The sequence below is a fragment of the Leptodactylus fuscus genome, chromosome 4 (genome assembly GCF_031893055.1).
Source record: "Leptodactylus fuscus isolate aLepFus1 chromosome 4, aLepFus1.hap2, whole genome shotgun sequence".
NCBI classification, from domain to species: Eukaryota; Metazoa; Chordata; class Amphibia; order Anura; family Leptodactylidae; genus Leptodactylus; species Leptodactylus fuscus.
In genome coordinates, this window is record NC_134268.1 from 141,635,681 (window position 1) to 141,659,256 (window position 23,576).

The 23,576-nt window shown below is 44.1% G+C and overlaps 1 protein-coding gene across 1 annotated transcript in view; it reads right to left on the minus strand.

Annotated features, from left to right (window-relative positions):
• Positions 1-23,576, minus strand: part of STAC (SH3 and cysteine rich domain) — a 181,295-nt gene that overhangs the window by 39,349 nt on the left and 118,370 nt on the right. The window contains exon 6 of the mRNA XM_075271149.1: positions 896-974. Coding sequence (XP_075127250.1) covers positions 896-974 — 79 coding nt within the window. The remainder of the gene's footprint in view (positions 1-895; positions 975-23,576) is intronic.

Genomic DNA, 23,576 nt, shown 5'->3' on the forward strand with positions numbered 1-23,576 from the left:
CTGTTAGTCATGTTCTGACGTATGGGAAACGGGTTGAGTGAGCATTCAAATATTTCAGGAGGCCAAGCAATTAATATATATTGAGGTGTCCTGATTCACCCCCTGTCATAGATGTTACTACCAGGGTAGCAAACATAGTAGCAACTATGGGGCACAACTACTAAGGGGGCCCATATCAACTGAGACTTAGGATTCAAGTAGTGATAACTATGGATGATGGAATGGGATGTGGAAAGCTAAGTTCAACTCACTCGTAAATTCATAATACTGACATATGACATCATCATAATTACTTTGTTCATATGCTATGATGTCACATTGTACATAGTATCTACACTATCCCTGTGTTATAATGTCATAGTTGGCATTATCCCTGTACTGTCAATGTGTGTATTATCCTGATACTATGGACTCGCTGTGTGCATTACCCCTGTGTAAAAGAGAATAAAATAATGTACACTTTTCAAGCTCTGAACTTGCTGTTTTAGGTGGTCATGGCAGAGTGGGACCCCATTAAAGGTTTTGCTGTGGATACTTATTACACCCCTGCTCCTAGTATATTTATTTTCAAGACATGTAACAGGAATGCAGTGATAACACAAAACATTTAATAACTTATTGACACAACATAATAGACAAATTGTTATATATATACAGTATATATTTTCTGCTTTCCAATTACTGTGAATATTAAATGCCAAACTGTAACTGAAAGTCATAGATGTATAAAATAAGGTTTATACTAAGTGCTTGAGGCATCACTTGGGAAATCAGATCACTTTATGAGACTGATAATTAAGCTGTACTGCATACTGAATACTAAAGCTGGAAGCCAGGTGAGTAACAGCTAGCATTCAACACTGCAAAACTGATTGGAACAGAAACATAAACTTACCACTATCACTACGTTGTCTGCTTACATCCAATAAAAATGAATTATCCCCTTCTTCAGGAACTTCCACTAAATCTGTTGTCTGCAAGATGAAAAGAAAAAAAAAGGTCTTTACAATATAATGCAAGTGCTTGGTAAAGTTATATCTATCTACCTATCTACTGCATATTAAACAAAATCATAGCGATAGAGCGTAAGTAGACAACGAAAATGTAAGGCCTGGTTCACATTTGCGTTTCCGTTTGGGGAGTCTGCTTGGGGTCCCCCTAATGGGAAACTATCCGCATAAAAAAGCGGAAACTCATGGACCCCATAGACTAAAATGTGTGTGGCTTCTGCTCGATTTCCACATCAAAAATAATAAAGCATATTCATGCGGATTGGGGAACAGAAAGGCCCGAACAAAGACGTGAACTGGGCCTTAGAAAAAAATCTGTCATATTCATGAAACCAGAACCGGTCATTACATATCCATAAACTGGGTTATCGGCACAATCCCTACTTGTTTAAAGGGTCTGTTAATCAACTGATCCCAAAGAATGCTCCAGCTAGGGACACCAGTGATCCACTGTAATCTGTGGGAAGAGGTGAGGCCCATATCTATCTGAAATTTATAACAGATCTGTGGATATTCAAAATAATTATTACTACTACTACTACTAATAATAATAATAATAATAATTTTAGAGCACTATTATTTCCATATAACATCTATGTATAAAATGGTTTTAGGTACATAACACAAACACAGGTACCGATTGGTACTAAGGTGGAGAAGACCTTACAATGTGTAAGGGAAGGAAATAGCAAGGTGAGGATAGTGACTGTTTAGATGCCATTATAGTGGGAGCAGGTTTATTGCAGAGTGTAGGTTTTCTTGAAGAGATGGGTTTTCAGGTTGATGTAATCGTGGGGGACAGTCACATGTATGGAGGTAGCAAGTTCTAGAGAATAGGAGATTCACAGGTTTTGTGAGAATCAGGGATTGTGTACATCTGGACATTAAGTCAGAGAGGAATGAGGGGATAGGTTATGGAGGGCCTGGCAGGTCAGTATTAAAATTAGAAGCTGCTATAATAGTCTAAGAGGAGGATTTTACAGTGTCTACTCAAGTCAATGTGTTCTCAGTGCAATGTGCTCTCCACTCTGGCCAATAGAATGTAACATGGAGCAGAGAACCCCCCTTATTAAATTCAAATACGAAAATGGATTTCAAAACTAAAGAACCTTTTTAAGATGCATGTATATTTGTATATATGCCACCAATACATTTATTCTCTCTTTCATCATGTAATACTAGGTTCTTAATCATACTATACTAAAGTAGAAAACACAAAGTGTTACTACTAGAGATGAGCGAACACTGTTCGCATCAGCCGATCTGAACAGCACGCTCCCATAGAAATGAATGGAAGCACCTGTGACGCTGACTTTGTCGGTGGCCGGCCGGCGTCACAGGTGCTTCCATTCATTTCTATGGGAGCGTGCTGTTCGGATCGGCTGATGTGAACAGTGTTCGCTCATCTCTAGTTACTACATAATCTGTTACCACATTCATTGAAGATAAAAGTCACATAAAAACCAATATTTGGTGGCACTGTCTAATTTTATTTTCACTATGTATCTGTGTGAAAGGGTAAGGTGCCTTCAATTGGCCCTTCCTCGTCCTCGTTGCTTCTCTCATTTTATATGCAAACACCCAGAGATTCTTCATACATTCATATAGATTGCATATAAGGCTGATGCCCCACGTTGCTGAAAAGCTGCTTTTTTGTTGCAGATTTTGCTGCATTTTTTTTGTCCAAAGGCAGGAATAGATTGAGCAGAAGAGAGAAGTGTAAGCACTTCCTTTATATTTCCCATTTTTTGGTAGCCACTCCTAGGTTTGGTTAAAAAAAAAAAAGCAGAGCAAAACCTTCAACAAAAAAACCTGCTTTCTACAATGTGGGGTCTAGTAATCAGGATGTATTTTGCTACATGCAGTATTATATAGGTAGCCTACACTACAAGCATTATAATGGAAGCCATGTACAATATGGCAACACACAGAGTATCCACAAGTCTGCAAGAAAGACCCACTATACACTATATCCTTGTAAAACTCACTACTTTTTGCTATCACAAAGCAGATGTTTACAGATTGCAACAAATAAAGGCAGCCATGATTGTTACATGTACTGTATGTATGTGGAAAAGCAAAAGCGCTATACACCTAGAAGATAATCTGGCTACAATAAGAAAATCATAACTGGGTTTCTTGGCAGAACATTAAAAGCTTCTGCATTCACAGTTGCGTTCATTGGCAACACTAAGATGGTTAGAGAATATCTTTAAAGAGGTTATTGATGGCCTATTAGATCTGAAGATGGTTCTGGGAGTTGAAATTCATAGGGCAGGGCTCCAGTACTTACAGTCTGAATAGTGAGTGAGCAGCGAGACAGTCAGAGCAGTCTCCCTCGCTGACTCAGTACTGGTATTCTACAGGGGTGATCTTTGTACCCCCAAAGATCTAAAATTAATGGCATATCCTGAGGTATTGATACATTCTTCAAATATTTTCCTTATGTCATATGATTCTATACCACCTCAAGGATATCTACCGATTTATTTATAGCCACAGCATGTAGAGATCTTGAAAGCTGCTTAGAAACTTTTCATAGTTGATATATAATTAGTAGTTGGTAGGGTTGAGCGATCGGGATCGGAAAAGATCAGATTCTGATCGGCGATCGAGTAAATTTCATGATCGCGATCGGAATTCCGACCCGATCTTTTCCCGCTGGATTGAGATTGGAGGTTATCTCAAGATCGGCTCAACCCTACAAGTGACTTTTCCCATAGAGAAGCATTGACTAGGGTTGAGGATCGGGATCGGAAAATATCGGATTCCGATCGGCGATCGAGCAAATTTCTCGATCGAGATTGGGATCAAGATCGGCTGGAAAATGGTCAGAAATCGGATTTTAAAATCGATCTTGAAATCTCAAGATCGGCTCAACCCTAGTAGTTGGTTTTATAATTTTGTTTTCCAGTGTATAACAAGGTAAGAGTGTGATACACATATACTACACCTCACAGGTAAACAACTAGTGTTTGCACACATGACTAATATGTGTATAGATATATAGATAGATATGATATGGCCATATGTGCTGAACAGAGAACATTTATGTTTTTCAATTAATTACATTTCTGATACACCAACTAATGATGAGTAATTCTGCCAGTGAAGTCTTTCTAGGGAATTATAACAGATGGTGCCGCTCATGAATGTAAGGGGGATCTATGCCACCTGCTTATGACATTTATTTTGATAAAAAGATAACATTTCATAACACTGGCATGTTAGCAGTATATACACTAAATGATTAATTTTTATTTGTCACTCTACCCCTGCTTATATGACTAAAGATTTGAGCCTTGCAACAAAATCATTCCAATATACACATATTTGTTAGATTTGATATTTGTTGACTGGCTGACCATTGGCTCACATTATATCTCCTCCTTGTATTCTTCGGCTCCGTTCCCACGGAGTAACGTGCCGCGCATTCAGACACGTACACACGTGTCAGAGTGTGAGCGCTCAAAACAGATCCCATTCACGGCTTACGGGCACTACACATTGAAATCAATGGGTTAAAAATAGAGATGAGCGAACAGTGTTCTATCGAACTCATGTTCGATCGGATATTAGGCTGTTCGGCATGTTCGAATCGAATCGAACACCGCGTGGTAAAGTGCGCCATTACTCGATTCCCCTCCCACCTTCCCTGGCGCTTTTTTTGCTCCAATAGCAGCGCAGGGTAGGTGGGACAGGAACTACGACACCGGTGACGTTGAAAAAAGTAGGCAAAACCCATTGGCTGCCGAAAACATGTGACCTCTAATTTAAAAGAACAGCGACGCTCAGCTTCGCGTCATTCTGAGCTTGCAATTCACCGGGGACGGAGGTTTCCGTCCAGTTAGCTAGGGCTTAGATTCTGGGTAGGCAGGGACAGGCTAGGATAGGAAGGAGAAGACAACCAACAGCTCTTATAAGAGCTAAATTCCAGGGAGAAGCTTGTCAGTGTAACGTGGCACTGACGGGCTCAATCGCCGCAACCCAGCTTTCCCAGGATCCTGAATGGAATACACTGTCAGTGTATTCCCGTATACCCGATATATACCCCCGATACCCGTTCCAACGGTGTGCCCCCCCACCTTCACCCCAGAAATACCCTGCAAGTCCCCTAGCAATAGAATTGGGGCTATATACACCCGCTATTTTTGCTACTGCCATATAGTGCCATTGTCTGACTGGGAATTCAAAGAATATATTGGGGTTACGTGCACCCACAATTTTTGCTACTGGTATATAGTGCCAATTTCTAACTGGGAATTCAAAATGCGCAAGGCTCCCGGAAAGGGACGTGGACGAGGCCGTGGGCGAGGTCGGGGGAATGGTTCTGGGGAGCAAGGTAGCAGTGAAGCCACAGGGCGTCCCGTGCCTACTCCTGTGGGGCAGCAAGCATTGCGCCACTCCACAGTGCCAGGGTTGCTTGCCACATTAACTAAACTGCAGGGTACAAACCTTAGTAGGCCCGAGAACCAGGAACAGGTCTTGCAATGGCTGTCAGAGAACGCTTACAGCACATTGTCCAGCAGCCAGTCAGACTCTGCCTCCTCTCCTCCTATTACCCAACAGTCTTGTCCTCCTTCCTCCCAAAATTCCCAAGCTTCACAGAACAATAACCCCAACTGTCCCTGCTCCCCAGAGCTGTTCTCCGCTCCTTTCATTGTCCCTCAACCTGCCTCTCCACGTCACGATTCCACGAACCTAACAGAGGAGCATCTGTGTCCAGATGCTCAAACACTAGAGTCTCCTCCATCTCCGTTCGATTTGGTGGTGGATGACCAGCAACCCACCCTCATCGACGATGATGTGACGCAGTTGCCGTCAGGGCATCCAGTTGACCGGCGCATTGTGCGGGAGGAGGAGATGAGACAGGAGTTGGAAGAGGAAGTGGTGGATGATGAGGACACTGACCCGACCTGGACAGGGGGGATGTCAAGCGGGGAAAGTAGTGTGGATGTTGAGGCAGGTGCAGCACCAAAAAGGGTAGCTAGAGGCAGAGGCAGAGGTCAGCAGCTTAGGCGAAGCCAGGCCACACCCGGAATCTCCCAAGATGTTCCAGTTCGTACCCAGCCCCGAAAAACTCCCACCTCGAGGGCACGTTTCTCGAAGGTGTGGAGTTTTTTCAAGGAATGCGCCGAGGACAGATATAGTGTTGTCTGCACAATTTGCCTCTCGAAATTGATTAGGGGCTCTGAGAAGAGCAACCTGTCCACCACTTCAATGCGCCGTCATTTGGAATCCAAGCACTGGAATCAGTGGCAGGCAGCAACGGCAGGACAAAGGCCGCCTGCCGTTCACGCCACTGCCACTGCCTCTGCCACTGCCTCTGCCTCTGCCACTGCCACTGCTGACTGTGCTGGCGATGCACTCCAGAGGACGAGCCAGGACACCACTTCATCTGCCTCCGCCACTTTGTTGACTTCTCCCTCATCCTCCCCTGTTCCTGTCTTATCTCCTTCTCCTGCACCATCAAAGGCACCATCAGGCGCTTCTTTACAACAACCCACCATCTCTCAGACATTGGAGCGGCGGCAGAAATACACTGCTAACCACCCACACGCGCAAGCCTTGAACGCCAACATCGCTAAACTGCTGGCCCAGGAGATGTTGGCGTTCCGGCTTGTTGAAACTCCCGCCTTCCTGGACCTGATGGCAACTGCGGCACCTCGCTATGCCGTCCCTAGCCGTCACTACTTCTCCCGGTGTGCCGTCCCCGCCTTGCACCAGCACGTGTCACTCAACATCAGGCGGGCCCTTAGTTCCGCGCTTTGCACAAAGGTCCACTTGACCACCGACGCGTGGACAAGTGCATGCGGACAAGGACGCTACATTTCACTGACGGCACACTGGGTGAATGTAGTTGAGGCTGGGACTGCTTCCCAAACTGGCCCGGTGTACCTCGTCTCCCCGCCTAACATTCCTGGCAGGAACACGAGAAGAACACCCCCCTCCTCCTCCTCTTCCTCTACCGCCTCCTCCTCCGCCACCGCCACCGCCTCCTCCTCCGCTGTTAGATTGACCCCAGCTATGAGTTGGAAACGTTGCAGCACTGGCGTTGGTAGACGTCAGCAGGCTGTGCTGAAGCTGATCAGCTTGGGGGACAGACAGCACACTGTCTCCGAGGTGAGGGATGCCCTCCTCGATGAGACGGCAATATGGTTTGAGCCGCTGCACCTGGGCCCAGGCATAGTCGTTTGTGATAACGGCCGGAACCTGGTAGCAGCTCTGGAGCTTGCCCGACTCCGACATGTTCCATGCCTGGCCCACATCTTCAACCTAGTGGTGCAACGTTTCCTAAAGAGCTACCCCAATGTTCCAGAGCTACTGGTGAAAGTGCGGCGCATGTGCGTCCACTTTCGCAAGTCGACAGTAGCCGCTGCTAGCTTAAAATCTCTCCAGCAACGCCTGCATGTGCCACAACACCGGCTTTTGTGCGACGTCCCCACACGCTGGAACTCAACGTTTCAGATGTTGAATAGAGTGGTTGAGCAGCAGAGACCTTTGATGGAATACCAGCTACAAAACCCTAGGGTGCCACAAAGTCAGCTGCCTCAGTTTCACATCCATGAGTGGCCATGGATGAGAGACCTTTGTGACATCCTACGGGTCTTTGAGGAGTCCACAAGGAGGGTGAGCTCTGAGGATGCGATGGTGAGCCTTACAATCCCGCTCTTGTGTGTTCTGAGAGAATCCCTGATTGACATCAGGGATAACTCAGATCACACAGAGGAGTTAGGGATAGCATCCGATCCGTCACAGCTGGAGAGTAGGTCCACACATCTGTCCGCTTCACTGCGTTTAATGGAGGAGGAGGAGGAGGAGGAGGAAGAAGAGTTGTCCGATGATGTGATGGTGATACAGGAGGCTTCCGGGCAACTTCGAATCGTCCCATTGTTGCAGCGCGGATGGGTAGACATGGAGGATGAGGAGGAAATGGAGATTGAACTTTCCGGTGGGGCCAGAGGAGTCATGCCAACTAACACTGTGGCAGACATGGCTGAGTTCATGTTGGGGTGCTTTACAACCGACAAGCGTATTGTCAAAATCATGGAGGACAACCAGTACTGGATCTTTGCTATCCTTGACCCCCGGTATAAAAACAACATCTCGTCTTTTATTCCGGTAGAGGGGAGGGCCAATCGCATCAATGCTTGCCACAGGCAATTGGTGCAGAATATGATGGAGATGTTTCCAGCATGTGACGTTGGCGGCAGGGAGGGCAGTTCCTCCAGTAGGCAACCAAGTTCTCACCGGTCCACACAAACGAGGGGCACACTGTCTAAGGTCTGGGACACCTTGATGGCACCCCCTCGCCAAAGTGCCGCCACGGAGGGTCCTAGTGTCACCAGGCGTGAGAAGTATAGGCGCATGTTGCGGGAATACCTTTCCGACCACAGCCCTGTCCTCTCTGACCCCTCTGCGCCCTACACGTATTGGGTGTCGAAGTTGGACCTGTGGCTTGAACTTGCCCTATATGCCTTGGAGGTGCTGTCCTGTCCTGCCGCCAGCGTCCTATCTGAGAGGGTGTTCAGTGCAGCCGGTGGCATCATCACTGACAAGCGCACCCGTCTGTCAGCTGAGAGTGCCGATCGGCTCACTTTGATAAAAATGAACCACCACTGGATAGAGCCTTCATTTTTGGGCCCACCTGTGTAAAGCACCCCAACATGAAACTCCATGTCTGTACTCAACCTCTCCAATTCCTCCGCATCCTCATACTCATCCACCATAAGCGTTGCACAATTCTGCTAATACTAGGCTCCCTCCACCCTGATTTCCCCCAACTCTGCTGGTTAGAGGCTCCCTCCACCCTGCTTTCCCACAACTCTGCTGGTTAGAGGCTCCCTCCACCCTGCTTTCCCACAACTCTGCTGGTTAGAGGCTCCCTCCACCCTGCTTTCCCACAACTCTGCTGGTTAGAGGCTCCCTCCACCCTGATTTCCACCAATTCTGCTGGTTAGAGGCTCCCTCCACCCTGCTTTCCCACAACTCTGCTGGTTAGAGGCTCCCTCCACCCTGATTTCCACCAACTCTGCTGGTTAGAGGCTCCCTCCACCATGAATTGGTCCAAACTGGGCTGTTTAGAGGCTCCCTCCACCATGAATTGGTCCAAACTGGGGTTTTTAGAGGCTCCCTCCACCATGAATTGGTCCAAACTGGGGTTTTTAGAGGCTCCTTCCACCATGAATTGGTCCAAACTGGGGGTTTTAGAGGCTCCCTCCACCATGAATTGCTCCAAACTGGGGTTTTTAGAGGCTCCCTCCACCATGAATTTGCCCAAACTGGGCTGTTTAGAGGCTCCCTCCACCATGAATTTGCCCAAACTGGGCTGTTTAGAGGCTCCCTCCACCATGAATTGGTCCAAACTGGGGTTTTTAGAGGCTCCCTCCACCATGAATTGGTCCAAACTGGGGTTTTTAGAGGCTCCCTCCACCATGAATTTGCCCAAACTGGGATGTTTAGAGGCTCCCTCCACCATGAATTTGCCCAAACTGGGCTGTTTAGAGGCTCCCTCCATCATGAATTGGTCCAAACTGGGGTTTTTAGAGGCTCCCTCCACCATGAATTGGTCCAAACTGGGGTTTTTAGAGGCTCCCTCCACCATGAATTTGCCCAAACTGGGCTGTTTAGAGGCTCCCTCCACCATGAATTTGCCCAAACTGGGCTGTTTAGAGGCTCCCTCCACCATGAATTGGTCCAAACTGGGGTTTTTAGAGGCTCCCTCCACCATGAATTGGTCCAAACTGGGGTTTTTAGAGGCTCCCTCCACCATGAATTGGTCCAAACTGGGGTTTTTAGAGGCTCCCTCCACCATGAATTGGTCCAAACTGGGGGTTTTAGAGGCTCCCTCCACCATGAATTGGTCCAAACTGGGGTTTTTAGAGGCTCCCTCCACCATGAATTTGCCCAAACTGGGCTGTTTAGAGGCTCCCTCCATCATGAATTGGTCCAAACTGGGGTTTTTAGAGGCTCCCTCCACCATGAATTTGCCCAAACTGGGCTGTTTAGAGGCTCCCTCCATCATGAATTGGTCCAAACTGGGGTTTTTAGAGGCTCCCTCCACCATGAATTGGTCCAAACTGGGGTTTTTAGAGGCTCCCTCCACCATGAATTGGTCCAAACTGGGGTTTTTAGAGGCTCCCTCCACCATGAATTTGCCCAAACTCTGCTGGTTAGAGGCTCAATCCACCCTAATTTTCAAAACAAATGTTGGTGCCAACCTCAACTTACTACAAGGGCCAAATTCACTGCTGGTGACAAGCTCTCCTCACTGCAAGTGCCAAATACACATGTTTCAAGGTGTTTTCCTACTGTCAGAGAGGTGGTATTGAGTGTGTAAAGTGTGTAGTTGTTAGGCTGTGATGTTGGGGTAATAGAGGGTCTTTGGTGTGTTAGATGCCCCCAGACATGCTTCCCCTGCTGTCCCAGTGTCATTCCAGAGGTGTTGGCATCATTTCCTGGGGTGTCATAGTGGACTTGGTGACACTCCAGACACGGATTTGGGTTTCCCCCTTAACGAGTATCTGTTCCCCATAGACTATAATGGGGTTCGAAACCCGTTCGAACACACGAATATTGAGCGGCTGTTCGAATCGAATTTCGAACCTCGAACATTTTAGTGTTCGCTCATCTCTAGTTAAAAAGCCTCCCATTGATTTCAATGTGTAGCATCCGTAAGCCGGCACACATTGAAGTGAATGGGATCTTTTTTGTGTATACGTGTCTGAATGCGCGGCGCGTTACTCCGTGGGAACAGAGCCACCTTTCTACTTTTTTTGCAAGGTAAATCCACCATGTTTAGTGACATGTCTGAGCTATGATAATGTCAGCTTTGTATAATAGGGGGTATAACAAAAAAAGTTGGTGAATTTAATCAGATAGAATTAGGCTGGGTCACATCATGTTTGTTCATTTAGTGTGTACACTAGGAAAGAAAGCTCCATATGTACTCATTAAACATGCCCATTGGATTCTGACCTCCACAAGGACAGTATTTTTAATCAGTTGACATATGCTACTATATAGCATTATCCATGCCATGAGTGTGATGTGAACGGAGCTTAACTTGATCACTTTGATTTACGGGGGAAATATCACATTTATACTTTTTAGAATGCATTTGATTTCTTAAAGGGTTGGCATAGTTAGTATACTTTAGGCTGAGAAACTTTAATATTCCTTAATGTTTTCAAAGAGTTCTGCTTGTTCTCAGTAAAAGAAAACATTTCTTTAATAACTAATCCATCTGAGTACAGTTTATTAGATCTTTGTGCCTGAAGTCAAGGCCAGAAAAGACTTCTGGTATGTATAGAACATAGACGACTGTCTAGACTCATGTACTGTAAGAAGCTGTGTGAGCAGGACTGGGCAATGATATGTCCGAAGTCTTTTAACATAAACACTCAATTCCTCAATTTACCAACAACAGGCTTATACAGTATCTTAGAAATAGGCATACTTTGAGCAGCATGTTAAAAGGTTGTCTAACATTACATTACACAGAAAATAAATACATTAGGGGCCACACGGTGGCTCAGTGGTTAGCACTGCAGCGCTGGGTCCTGGTGTTCAAATCCCACCAAGGGCAAAAACTATCTGCAAGGAGCTTGTATGTTCTCCCCGTGTTTGCATGGATTTCCATCCCATATTCCAAAAAAGACATACTGATAGGGAAAAAAAAAAAAAGTACATTGTGAGCTCTATGTGGGGCTCACAATCTACATTAAAGAAAATAAATACATGATAGAAATAATTTACATGTTCTATACTTGCTGTAAATGTCTCGAAATTTTCATGTTTACATTCATAGACGGGACACTTTAGCAGACCCAGTCATGATAGTTTGTTACAGTGTTTCAGTCTAAGGCATTCTCTTTGTGCTCAGCACAGCAGCAGCTCTACATTTTTGGTAGCAGGTGGTGAAACAACAAGCTAAATGTGCCAGGATTCTGACTTAAAGGGGTTGTCCACTTTTAATGTTTTTTATTTTTAGATTTGTTTAATTATATACTAGGACACTATGTAGTTATCTAAAATACATATACAGTATCTACATTTGTTGGATAATAAATATGGTGTATGCTTAGACTGCGTAGTCCATGTTTGTACCACCTTCTAGTTGTCTTACTTTGAGTTTGGTGTATTTTTGGCAACCGTATCATATTTAAGCCAAGACACTATTTTTTTGGATATCCCGCACACCAGGTAGTTGAGACATTTTAGCTCAAATTAGATGCCAAGATGCTCTACATTTCTCCAAAGATGTGCCACATTTACGCCAGTGTCTAGTTGTAACCATAATAGTAAATTTTGGCTAGTGTTTATTTCAACATTAATGCCTGGCTTTAGGTGTGTTTTTTTTTTTTTTTCTTTTCTAAATAAAGTTAATTGTAAAAACAAACAAACAACAACCTCTCTTTAGATGATGTCATCTTGTTAATAAAGTTATATTTCACTGAAGGGGGATTGATTAACCCACCCATAGGAATATTAAAACATACCTTTTATTGATAGCCTTTAAAAACATGAAAAACTAGGTAAAATCACGTTTCACCAAAAATAATTCTCCTAAGGTGAGAATGAGGAAGCGTGCTATATTGTAGTCTAATAGACAAGAGCAGCTAACTCCCTTCACAATAGGCGGTCATCACTCCCCATAAAAGCCTGTAACAGGACCTTATAGTAGCAAAGGCTCAGCAGCAATTCCCCCACCACTCTGAGGTCACTGGCCTAACGCCAAACCAACAGAGAGGTGACGGGGCCGGTGGCCAGGTTCCTGTTCAGACTATTGGTATGGGTGGATTGACTACACCGCAACTAACTAAATAGAGACCCTACGCGTTTCGTTTATGTGGTAACACACTCATCAGGGGTCAAGCACTCAAATTCTCAACCTCCAGCAGCAGTAATAACTGCTATTTTTAGGTTTAGCGATTGCTGGGCTGACCGCCGGCAGGACCGCCGCTTCAACACTCAGCGGTGAGTTGACCCGCCTTTTTGCGAGCTTAAAAGTCTCTCACCCCTCCCATCCAGATCCCAAAGTCCAATCACTGACGTCCTGGATGACATACACTGCGCATGTGCCCGATGACGTGTATACGGACCGGATCAGGACAAGCCCTTTCTCCACCTCCCGCATGCGCACTCTCCAAAAGCAAGCTGCTGTTGGAACTATCAGTTCCCTATACTAAATACTGAACGCATGCGTTCTATCATCCGCAGCCTCCAGTCTTAACGCGGACAAATCGCGCATGAGTGTGGACTTAGTCTTTTCTCCGCATAAACCCAGTACCCTAACTACCCAATAGGTACTAACATGCTACTCTCTGCATCCTGAACACTGCATTCAGGCCGTGTTACTTGCGAGATAGCTCATTCTGAACTGTACAAATAGAGGTAAGTATCGGGTGCTTAGATAATATGCATCCCGGACCTAGATGTCCACTATCCCAACCTGTATCCCGGGGGAACGCTAAATGCATCCATCCCTGTTTTATTTAACAGCCATTTATGAATGTCTCCAGTCTAGCTTGTCTACAGCATAATGAGGCCGTATATGATGCCATCATGTCATCCAGCAGGATCCCATCTCTGATATGAGGGAGAGGTCACTATTAATTCAGGAAATACAACAGTATACACTGTTGAGCAGTCCTGTGCAAGTATATTTTACAGTAGAGTGACGTTAGTTAAGTATAATTCCAGAAGGAAATCAGTCGATCATACTACTTGTCATTAGGACACATTCTTATACAGTAATAGTAATACCCTCATGGTCACTTACATTAGTAATAGAGTTGTTCAGGAGGGATACGAGGTTCAGATGTCAGTTATGTATATATACATTATAAACACAACACAATCCTAGTGACCGTTTCATTTGAGGAAGTAAGAGAAGTCCAGCTGTTCATTTAATCCTTTCGGTGACATACTGTCAATTCTATATATCCACTGAGCCTCTTTTTTCAAAATAAATCTGTCCCAATCTCCTCCTCTATTTGGGGGTTTGATCACTTCAATAACTTGGACATTCAGTCCTGTTATCTCCCCAGAGTGAAATTTGACAAAATGACGTGCCACAGGAGTGTCTCTGTTGTATGTCACAGATGTGTTCTCTTATCCGCCTCCTCAGCTGCCTCCGGATTTTCCCCACAGAATTGAGTGGGCAGGGGCAGCTGAGGAGGTAGACCACACCACTGGTCTCACAGTTCGCAAAACTTCTGCATTCGTATGTTATTCTGGTTGCCACACTTGTAAACGTGCATTTCCTGCAGATGAACGGGCAGGCAGTACACCTGCCACATCTGTAAGTCCCCATAGGTCTATGAGCTGACAACCAAGTTTCTCTCTCCTGCTCTACTGGTAGAACACTATGTACCAAGCGGTCCTTTAAATTTCTACCCTGTCTGAAGATGATGTTGGGTTTATCCCCCAATACTGTTCCCAAGTCGGGGTCTGCCTCCAGAAAACCTCTGCAAGATCCTTCTTATTTCAAGATGACCGGAGTCAAATGTGCCAATGATCCTGATCGGACCCTTAGCTTCTTCTCTCCTCTTGGGAACCAGAAGATCTCTTCTCTCTACCTGCTTTGCCCTCTCAAAGGCGCTTTTAACCACCCTTTTCGGGAATCCTTTCTTAGAAAATCGCTCGTAAGATTCCCTGATTCAGCTATGAAGTCTGTGTATGCTGAGCAGTTACGTCTCGTACTTAGAAATTGGCCCACTGGTATCCACTTTCTTAGCGGCTCCGGATGGCAACTGAACCAATTGAGAAAGCTGTTCGTAGCGGTGGCCTTTCTATGCACCTCAGTCCCATCTTGGTAATAAAGTTAACAGTTCAGAAAGCAAAAACAAAACAGGGAGAGGAGACAGGGAGTAGAATATGGGAGCAGCTTCTCCACAGACACTGACAAGTATGGTGAGGTGCTGTAGTATATACTGTGTGTGTTCTGCCCCCATTTATGTATGAGACACTTGGAGAGATAAAGGGCTTGTCCAGAAAATAAATATAATTTTTTTTTATACTGAAAAGTTAGACAATTTTTCTATATGGTTCCTGCATTAATTCTTAAGGGATAGTTCACACAGGGTTCCGCATGAACACATTCTGTCGTGGCTTTCCGCTCCGGATTAGGCCCAAATTAATTAATTAATTACTTAATTAATTACTGTGTTGTCACAAGGTGGACTCCGCAGCTGAATGAGCCGTGGAATACGCCTGAAGAAAGGGCAGGTCGCTTCTTTTTTCTGCGAGCAGGAACAATCCGCTCGCAGAAAAAAGAACGTTAACAGTTTACATAGACCTCTATTGTGAGGGGGTGGATTTTGAGGCAGATTCCACCTCAAAATCTGCTCCCTCTTGCCCTGTGTGAACTTGCCCTTACAGTTTTGTAGATCTCTGCTAAACAGCACAACAGAGAGTAATGTAAAAGATGTTTCAAAATTGTTATATTTTGAGGATACAATTATTCACTGATACAGATATGTCAGAAGAAGAGACAGCAGATTGTCTTTAACCCCTTCATGCAAAATCACGTAAAAGTAACTGTGTCATACTGTCTGTATGCGATTTTGGGTTTTACCTTCTACAGAGCCCAACATATTCATATCGAAAAATATCTCAACAGCTTCTTTTTTTTTTTTTTTTTTTTTTTTATGTAGATTGTGAGCCCCATATAGGGATCGCAATGTATATTTTTTTTCCTATCAGTATGTCTTTGTAGAATGGGAGGAAATCCACACAAACACGGGGAGAACATACAAACTCTTTGCAGATGCTGTTCCTTGTAGGATTCGAACCCAGGACTCCAGTGCTGCAAGGAAACAGTGCTAACCACTGAGCAACCGTGTTGCCCCTCATCAATAGCTTCTTAGCATGACTCTTCAGAAAAAAAAGGCCCCTGTGACTTTTTTCCTTTCTTCTGAGATAATCTTTATAGGTAAATGGGTAATTTTTAACATAACAGGGGGAAAGCTAAAAAGTATATTTTATACCCCATATGATGGGTGCTGTGGGTTTATTGCTGAAAATTCTGCTGGCAGGTTTCTTTTAATTTGCACCATATTTATTATGTTTTAGACACTTTTTCGGCAATGTCTGACACTAGGATGTCACTTGCCAAAAGGGGCAGGCTTTAATAGAAGGGTTGTGGTTTAAGATGCACCAAAATTGCACTTTTTTTTTTTTTTATGTAAAATGCTGTTGCAATGTAGGTAGGTGCTGATAGGCAATGGGATGGTGGCAATAGATTGTTCAATATAGCTGGCACTGCACTTCACCACAGCCGACACGCCGCTTCACTAATCAGTTCTCAAGGAGCCATTGCCTAGACAGTGTCCGTTGCAATACACCTGGAGTCTTCACTCCCACTGGCAGACAAAGCACACATGTGACACCTGGCTACTCTTTACTGCAGCAGATAGTTATGGTGCAGCAGATCTTTAACATAATCAGCAGATACAGTGGGATGGTGAGGTGACTTTACAGGCCTCCAGGCTGCAGAAACAAGCAACACGCTTCTGCTGGTGCAGGAATGTGTCCAATCCCCATTGAGCCTTTTCTACTGCTTCCAAGTGTACACTAGAGGTGCGCATGCTGAACCAGCTGACTTTGTTGCAACTGTGTCTCTGTCTCCTCTGCAAGCTGTCCATATGGCTCACCCAGTTCACCTGGCCTTGTAAGATATTCCCTTCTTGAGCCATCCTCCAGCATTGAGATTTCCCCAAAAAAATTGTCTCCTTCTCCAAAATGTAGGAACAGGCCCTTAAATACAAGGCCATTTCCTGCCTTTGATAGGAAGGGTAATTCCTGACATCAGTAGAACAGACTACAGGACAGTGATCAACAACTTTGCTGCGATTCTAAGTAGTCAGCACACAATACAGTCTTCAGAAACTACTAGGCTGACCGACCACGCAATGGTCTGCACCTCTTAAAGCAACATCACACATGTAAATTCTATATACATGAAATACTACATAATGCACAACAAACTTGTAGTGCACAATACAACATATAACTAGAATTCATAGCAACGTGCGGAATTAATTAACCCCTTCCCGCCGATGGCATTTTTTGATTTTCGTTTTTCGTTTTTGACTCCCCTCCTTCTAAACCCCATAACTTTTTTATTTCTTCGCTCCCAGAGCCATATGAGGTCTTAATTTTTGCGGGACAAATTTTTCTTCATGATGCTACCATTAATTATTCTATATAATGTACTGGGAAGCAGGAAAAAAATTCAGAATGGGCTGGATTTGAAGAAAAAATGCATTTCTGCGACTTTCTTACGGGCTTTGGTTTTACGGCGTTCACTGTGCAGCCAAAATGACATGTCCTCTATATTCTGTGTTTCGGTACGGTTCCAGGGATAGCAAATTTATATGCTTTTATTTACATTTTGACCCCTAAAAAAATTCCAAAACTGTGTTAAAAATTTTTTTTTCTAAAAGTCGCCATATTCCGACGGCCGTAACTTTTTTATACGTAAGTGTACGGGGATGCATAGGGCGTCTTTTTTTGCGGGATCGGGTGTACTTTTTAGTTCTACCATTTTCGGGAAATGTTATTGCTTTGATCACTTTTTATTCAAATTTTTATCAGAATCAAAACAGTGAAAAAACGGCAGTTTGGCACTTTCGACTATTTTTCCCGCTACGGCGTTTACCGAACAGGAAAAATATTTTTATAGATTTGTAGAGCGGGCGATTTCGGACGCGGGGATACCTAACATGTATATGTTTCACAGTTTTTAACTACTTTTATATGTGTTCTAGGGAAAGGGGAGTGATTTGAACTTTTAATTCTTTTTATTTTTGTTATATTTTTTTAACTTTTATTTTTATGTTATTTTTTTTGCATTTATTAGACCCCCTAGGGTTGTTGAACCCCAGGGGGTCTGATCACTAATGCAATGCATTACAATGCTAATGCAAAAAAAGCATCCTTTCTTTTGCAGGCTGCATAGACCAGCCTGCAAAAGAGAGGATTTGCAGACAAGCCTGGGAGCCTGTACAAGGCTCCCGGCTGTCATGGCAATGGGACGTCAGCCCTGGAGCATGCTCCAGGAGCCGGCGATCCCGGCCTTTGACCGCGGCGCCGGAGGGGTTAATGCCTTCGATCGGTCCGGGGACCGATCGGAGGCATTAGAGCCGGTTGTCTACTGCTTAAAGCGGCTTCCGGGCGGTCGCCATAGTTACAGACCCGACATGCGCCGTACTATTACGGCACATGTCGGGAAGGGGTTAATGTAGACTGTACAATATAACAAAACACCAGACTTATAATCAGAGATGAAACTTGAAGTTTCTGTGCCCCAATGAATTGGGGGACCTACCTAACCTGTCAGTGGTGTAACTAAAGTCTTGTGGTCCCCGACACAATCTTTTGTCCGGGGCCCCCCACCTCATCCCTGCAATGAATTCTTGATAGTGATGGTTATGGGTGTTAAGTAGAGATGAGTGAGTATATTTGATAGAATACCTCCGCCGCATAGCTCCCGGTGCAAAAAAGCACCAGGGAAGGTGGGAGGGGCAGTAAAAATTCGATGCCCCGGAAGTGTTTTTGCATCGGGAGCTATGCGGCCGAGGTATTCGATTGAATATACTCTCTCACCTCTAGTGCTATGGAGTTCAACCTTAGAGTATTTAGGGTAATCTGTGGGTCTCCTTGGTTTACGGGCCAGATGGAAGCTGCAATCTCAATACTGATGCCAGTTCTTATGGGTCCCCTAAGGTTCCTGGGCGCTGTAGTGACTGCACCCTCTGCACTACCTCAAGTTACACCCCTGTAACCTGTGCCATTTACAAAAGTGGTATATTTTATGTGGCTTATAGCTCCTTTGGTACCCCCTCTTGGTCCAAAGTCGATAGGAACTGCTATTGCTGCACTTCCTTTTGTACGCAACTGCTTATTATTCAATATCAGTCACTGTGATCATATTTACACACTTTCTAAGAATTACACAGAATTAGCAAATTTCTTCCAATGTACTTCATAAATTGTAAGCAATTTAAAACATGTATGTGTCTACAAATATTCTTGGGCCAGAAGGGGTACTGTGTCTCATTAAGGAGACCATGAGGTGTAGAGACTGTGCATGTACTGCTGAGAATTCTTGGTGAAAGAGAGGAACTTGCTCTAGTACCACCTTTGAGAAGGTTGCTTTCTATAGATGAATGTCTGTTTTTTGTGAAACTTAATAACATTATATGGGTATATAGACAAACCAGAATATATTCTCTAAAAGAAGACAGTTGGTTTACAGTGATTGACTTTGATTAACTCTAAGCAAGGTACTGGTTGACTGTGTGAGATGTCGAAAACGGGCCAGAAGGAGTACTGTGTCACATTAAGGAGATAGGGCATAAAAAGTCCCTGAACACTTCTCAACGGTCTGTCTTTTCCAGCCCAGGACCCCCCTGTTTGACTGTAAGAATTCTTTGACTGCTGGAAAATGTACATATTACTAGTGGGGTGCAATAACTGTAAATATAAAAAAGTAAATATGTTTATTTTAACTTCCTTGAAGACTGCGTAAAGTAATATGCAAAGTATTATGCAACAAATGGATCTGGATAAACCAAAGACTTGAGAAGCAGGCAGTGTGTCTTAAGATCAACAAATATAAAGTGACATGAAAGGGAAATTACATAGAAATATATGAGTCATCATTATAGAATAAATAGGCAAACACCCCTTAACATTGACAAACAACTCACTAATCAGACCACATAAAATATTGTCTACAGCAGAATAATATGGCTGATAAGCAGCAATACCCAGATAGATGATCTAAATAGGGTTGTTTAATTTGATGAAAGATGACTTACTGGTCACTTAGTCATATATAGATACTGTATATCAAATGTCAGAATTGGTATAGATGTGTTTTCTCTTACTTTTGCTTAAAGTTATGTAAAGACCAATTTGATACAAAATTACAACAAAGCCTTTTACAGGTTGCAATTCACATCACAATCATTGGATGGTTACATAAACACACATCTTTAACACCGAGTCATGTTATACTGAAAAGTCGGTCACCTCATGATACAAATGTGCACATGCCCAGCAAAACCTTTACACCACAAAATTTTTTCATACCCAGGAAACCTATAGTATGTCTAGAGGAAAGAAGGTTTCTATATCATAGACAGGGTTTTTTTCTGTACTTTAAGACTATGGGATTCTTGGTCAGACTACGAGAGTTAAACTGGATGGAGATATCTTTATTTACCTTATCAGTTTCTTTGCTTTACAGGATACAACTTTGTTCTCACTGTTATTAATTTTTAGGCCTAGTTCAAACGGGGCAAGGGGGGCATATTTTGGTCCTGATTTTGACACGGGAAGCCGCGTCAGAATAGGATCAAAATACGCCTGCCACGACTTCCAACAGTCACGGCATTTCGGTACGGAGTAGGCCCAAATGAATGGGCCTATCCTGGAGCGTGCTGCCCTGAGGTGGATTTATTTATTTATTTATTTATTTATTTTATTTATTTTTTTAAACAACGACAGTCTTGCACCCATTTTATTTTTCTTAGAACACATGACATAAAAACTGTTCCAAATCTCCCATAAAAATGAACACTGCTTGCTAAGGGCTCGTTCACATCTGCGCTCGGGGTCTCCGTTATGCAGGTTTCCGTTTCCTTCACGAAACTGTGTAGGAAACGGAAACCTGCAGGCATGTTTCAAACTCATTCATTTGAAGACGGAAACCTGATACGGAGATACGGAGACCCGAACGCTAGTGTGAACCTAGCGTAAGCATGTATATACACTCACCGGCCACTTTATTAGGTACACCTGTCAAACTGCTCGTTAACACTTAATTTCTAATCAGCCAATCACATGGCGGCAACTCAGTGCATTTAGGCATGTAGACATGGTCAAGACAATCTCCTGCAGTTCAAACCGAGCATCAGTATGGGGAAGAAAGGTGTTTTGAGTGCCTTTGAACGTGGCATGGTTGTTGGTGCCAGAAGGGCTGGTCTGAGTATTTCAGAAACTGCTGATCTACTGGGATTTTCACGCACAACCATCTCTAGGGTTTACAGAGAATGGTCCGAAAAAGAAAAAACATCCAGTGAGCGGCAGTTCTGTGGGCGGAAATGCGTTGTTGATGCCAGAGGTCAGAGGAGAATGGCCAGACTGGTTCGAGCTGATAGAAAGGCAACAGTGACTCAAATAGCCACCCGTTACAACCAAGGTAGCCAGAAGAGCATCTCTGAACGCACAGTACGTCGAACTTTGAGGCAGATGGGCTACAGCAGCAGAAGACCACACCGGGTGCCACTCCTTTCAGCTAAGAACAGGAAACTGAGGCTACAATTTGCACAAGCTCATCGAAATTGGACAATTGAAGATTGGAAAAACGTTGCCTGGTCTGATGAGTCTCGATTTCTGCTGCGACATTCGGATAGTAGGGTCAGAATTTGGCGTCAACAACATGAAAGCATGGATCCATCCTGCCTTGTATCAACGGTTCAGGCTGGTGGTGATGGTGTCATGGTGTGGGGAATATTTTCTTGGCACTCTTTGGGCCCCTTGGTACCAATTGAGCATCGTTGCAACGCCAAAGCCTACCTGAGTATTGTTGCTGACCATGTCCATCCCTTTATGACCACAATGTACCCAACATCTGATGGCTACTTTCAGCAGGATAATGCGCCATGTCATAAAGCTGGAATCATCTCAGACTGGTTTCTTGAACATGACAATGAGTTCACTGTACTCCAATGGCCTCCACAGTCACCAGATCTCAATCCAATAGAGCATCTTTGGGATGTGGTGGAACGGGAGATTCGCATCATGGATGTGCAGCCGACAAATCTGTGGCAACTGTGTGATGCCATCATGTCAATATGGACCAAAATCTGTGAGGAATGCTTCCAGCACCTTGTTGAATCTATGCCATGAAGAATTGAGGCAGTTCTGAAGGCAAAAGGGGGTCCAACCCGTTACTAGCATGGTGTACCTAATAAAGTGGCCGGTGAGTGTATATTTCAATGGGAGATGGACACAATCCCCCAGTGCCCAATACTTTGATCATAGTTGTATTCACAGTCAGCAAGATCTTATATAATATAGTAATTTGTAAGAGTCTGCTAAAAGTTAATCTTATGTGTGTTTTACCAATTATTTTCTGGACAAACCTGTCCTGTCGGCCCTTTTCCATTCCTCCAGTCTTGAATGGAGAATTTGGAGAGTCACAGGAACAGCAGAAACTTTTCTGAGACACTTGGGCAACGTATGTATAGTCAAGAGAGAGACCACATAGTTCATATAGAATATTTTTATGCTATATGTCTTATTTTTGTAATATATGAACTCTGTGGAGAGTGTTTGATTCCCTGAAAAAGTACTGTACTAACCAGTAAATGTGGACTAATCATGCTACCAAAAAAGTTTGACCTTTGGGCCATTCCTGTTTAAGTGGTCTCCTTGCGGCTCACTCTTTAACCCTCATACCGGGACCTGGACAACCAGGTTGTTACTCTCTGGAGTGGCGGTGTTGGTAGCAGCTGGCTAAGCGATGATAGTGTGAAGCACAGTGTGAAAGGACATGTTTCAGGCTAGTCCAGGTAAAAGTCAGTGAAGGCAGACTATTTGCATACTCAAGAGAAGGCAGGCATTGTGAGCAGGTGGCACAGGTGTGGTAGTCCCGAACTAGCTGAGGACAGGGCAGGGTATGGAACAGTAGGTAGGGACAAAGTCAGGGATTGTAGCATACCATCTAACCATTCTTGATACAGTAAGACATTCCCAGATTTTGGATGCTTTCATGAGTTGTGGGTGGTATGTCCCAATTTAAACTATCTGTATCATCACAGTACATATAGAGTTGAATTCAATGGTAAAGCAGGGAGCTGTCAGCAAGGAGCTATGCTTTATCGGCACTAAGGGGACTTGGAAGATTACTTAGTAGCTTTCATCACTGTGTGCTACACAAACAAGAATGCTGTTACTGTATGGGGCACAACATGACTGGTTGTGATTGGGTGGGGTCAATTGGGATATGAAACGTGTCCTCTGAAATTTGTGAGGTATGGTATAGACAGCAGGCAGAGAGGAGGTCAGAAATACAGATAACAGTCAGCAGACAAGCACCTTGTCAGGATACAGAGCAGTAGCATCAGGAAGTTCATTTGCATGATAGTGTGAAAGAGCAAGAATGGGTAGTGTGTAGAGAAGAACTCGACAGCTATGCCTGCTGGGGAAGGTAGTATGCCAGGTTGCGCAGACCACTGATATTACATATTTGTACCTTATACTGTTCACCTGGGATAAATACTGTGTGTAGAAACTGTATTGCAACATACTGTGGGGAAAAAAAAAGTGCAAGTTCTTCCACTTAAAAAGATGAGGTCAGCCTGTAATTGACATCATAGGTAGACCTCAACGATGAGAGACAAAATGAGAAAGCAAATCCAGAACATCACATTGTCTGATTTGGAAATAATTTATTTGCAAATTATGGTGGAAAATAAGTATTTGGTAACCTACAAACAAGCAAGATTTCTGGCTCTCACAGACCTGTAACTTATTTTTTAAAAGGCC